The 300-nt window shown below is 69.3% G+C and overlaps 1 protein-coding gene across 1 annotated transcript in view; it reads left to right on the top strand.

Annotated features, from left to right (window-relative positions):
- Nucleotides 1-65: 65 nt before the first annotated feature.
- LOC103775663 (chloride channel protein 2-like) overlaps nucleotides 66-300 on the top strand; it is a gene marked incomplete at both ends in the record, with an annotated part of 2,747 nt that continues 2,512 nt past the window's right edge. Inside the window, 2 exons of the mRNA XM_008943134.1 lie at nucleotides 66-203; nucleotides 275-291. Of these exons, the coding sequence (XP_008941382.1) occupies nucleotides 66-203; nucleotides 275-291 (155 nt within the window). The remainder of the gene's footprint in view (nucleotides 204-274; nucleotides 292-300) is intronic.

The raw sequence follows: 300 nt of genomic DNA on the forward strand, positions 1-300 counted from the left end.
GTGGGCTCGGGGTGGGGAGCGCGCCGGGGGCCCGCCTGGGTTCTGCCACCTCCCTTGCGTGCTTCCCCCGGTGCCAGGCGTCCTCTTCAGCATCGAGGTCACCTCCACATTCTTCGCCGTCCGCAACTATTGGCGCGGCTTCTTCGCCGCCACCTTCAGCGCCTTCATCTTCCGCGTCCTCGCCGTCTGGAACAAGGATGAAGGTACCTCTGGCAGGGCGAGGGGGGCGCCGGGACCCCCCTGCCCGGCCCCTCTGACCCCCGCCGTCCCCCAGAGACAATCACGGCACTGGTCACAACC

The sequence above is a fragment of the Merops nubicus genome, unplaced genomic scaffold (genome assembly GCF_000691845.1).
Source record: "Merops nubicus isolate BGI_N331 unplaced genomic scaffold, ASM69184v1 scaffold28406, whole genome shotgun sequence".
Classification (NCBI taxonomy): Eukaryota; Metazoa; Chordata; class Aves; order Coraciiformes; family Meropidae; genus Merops; species Merops nubicus.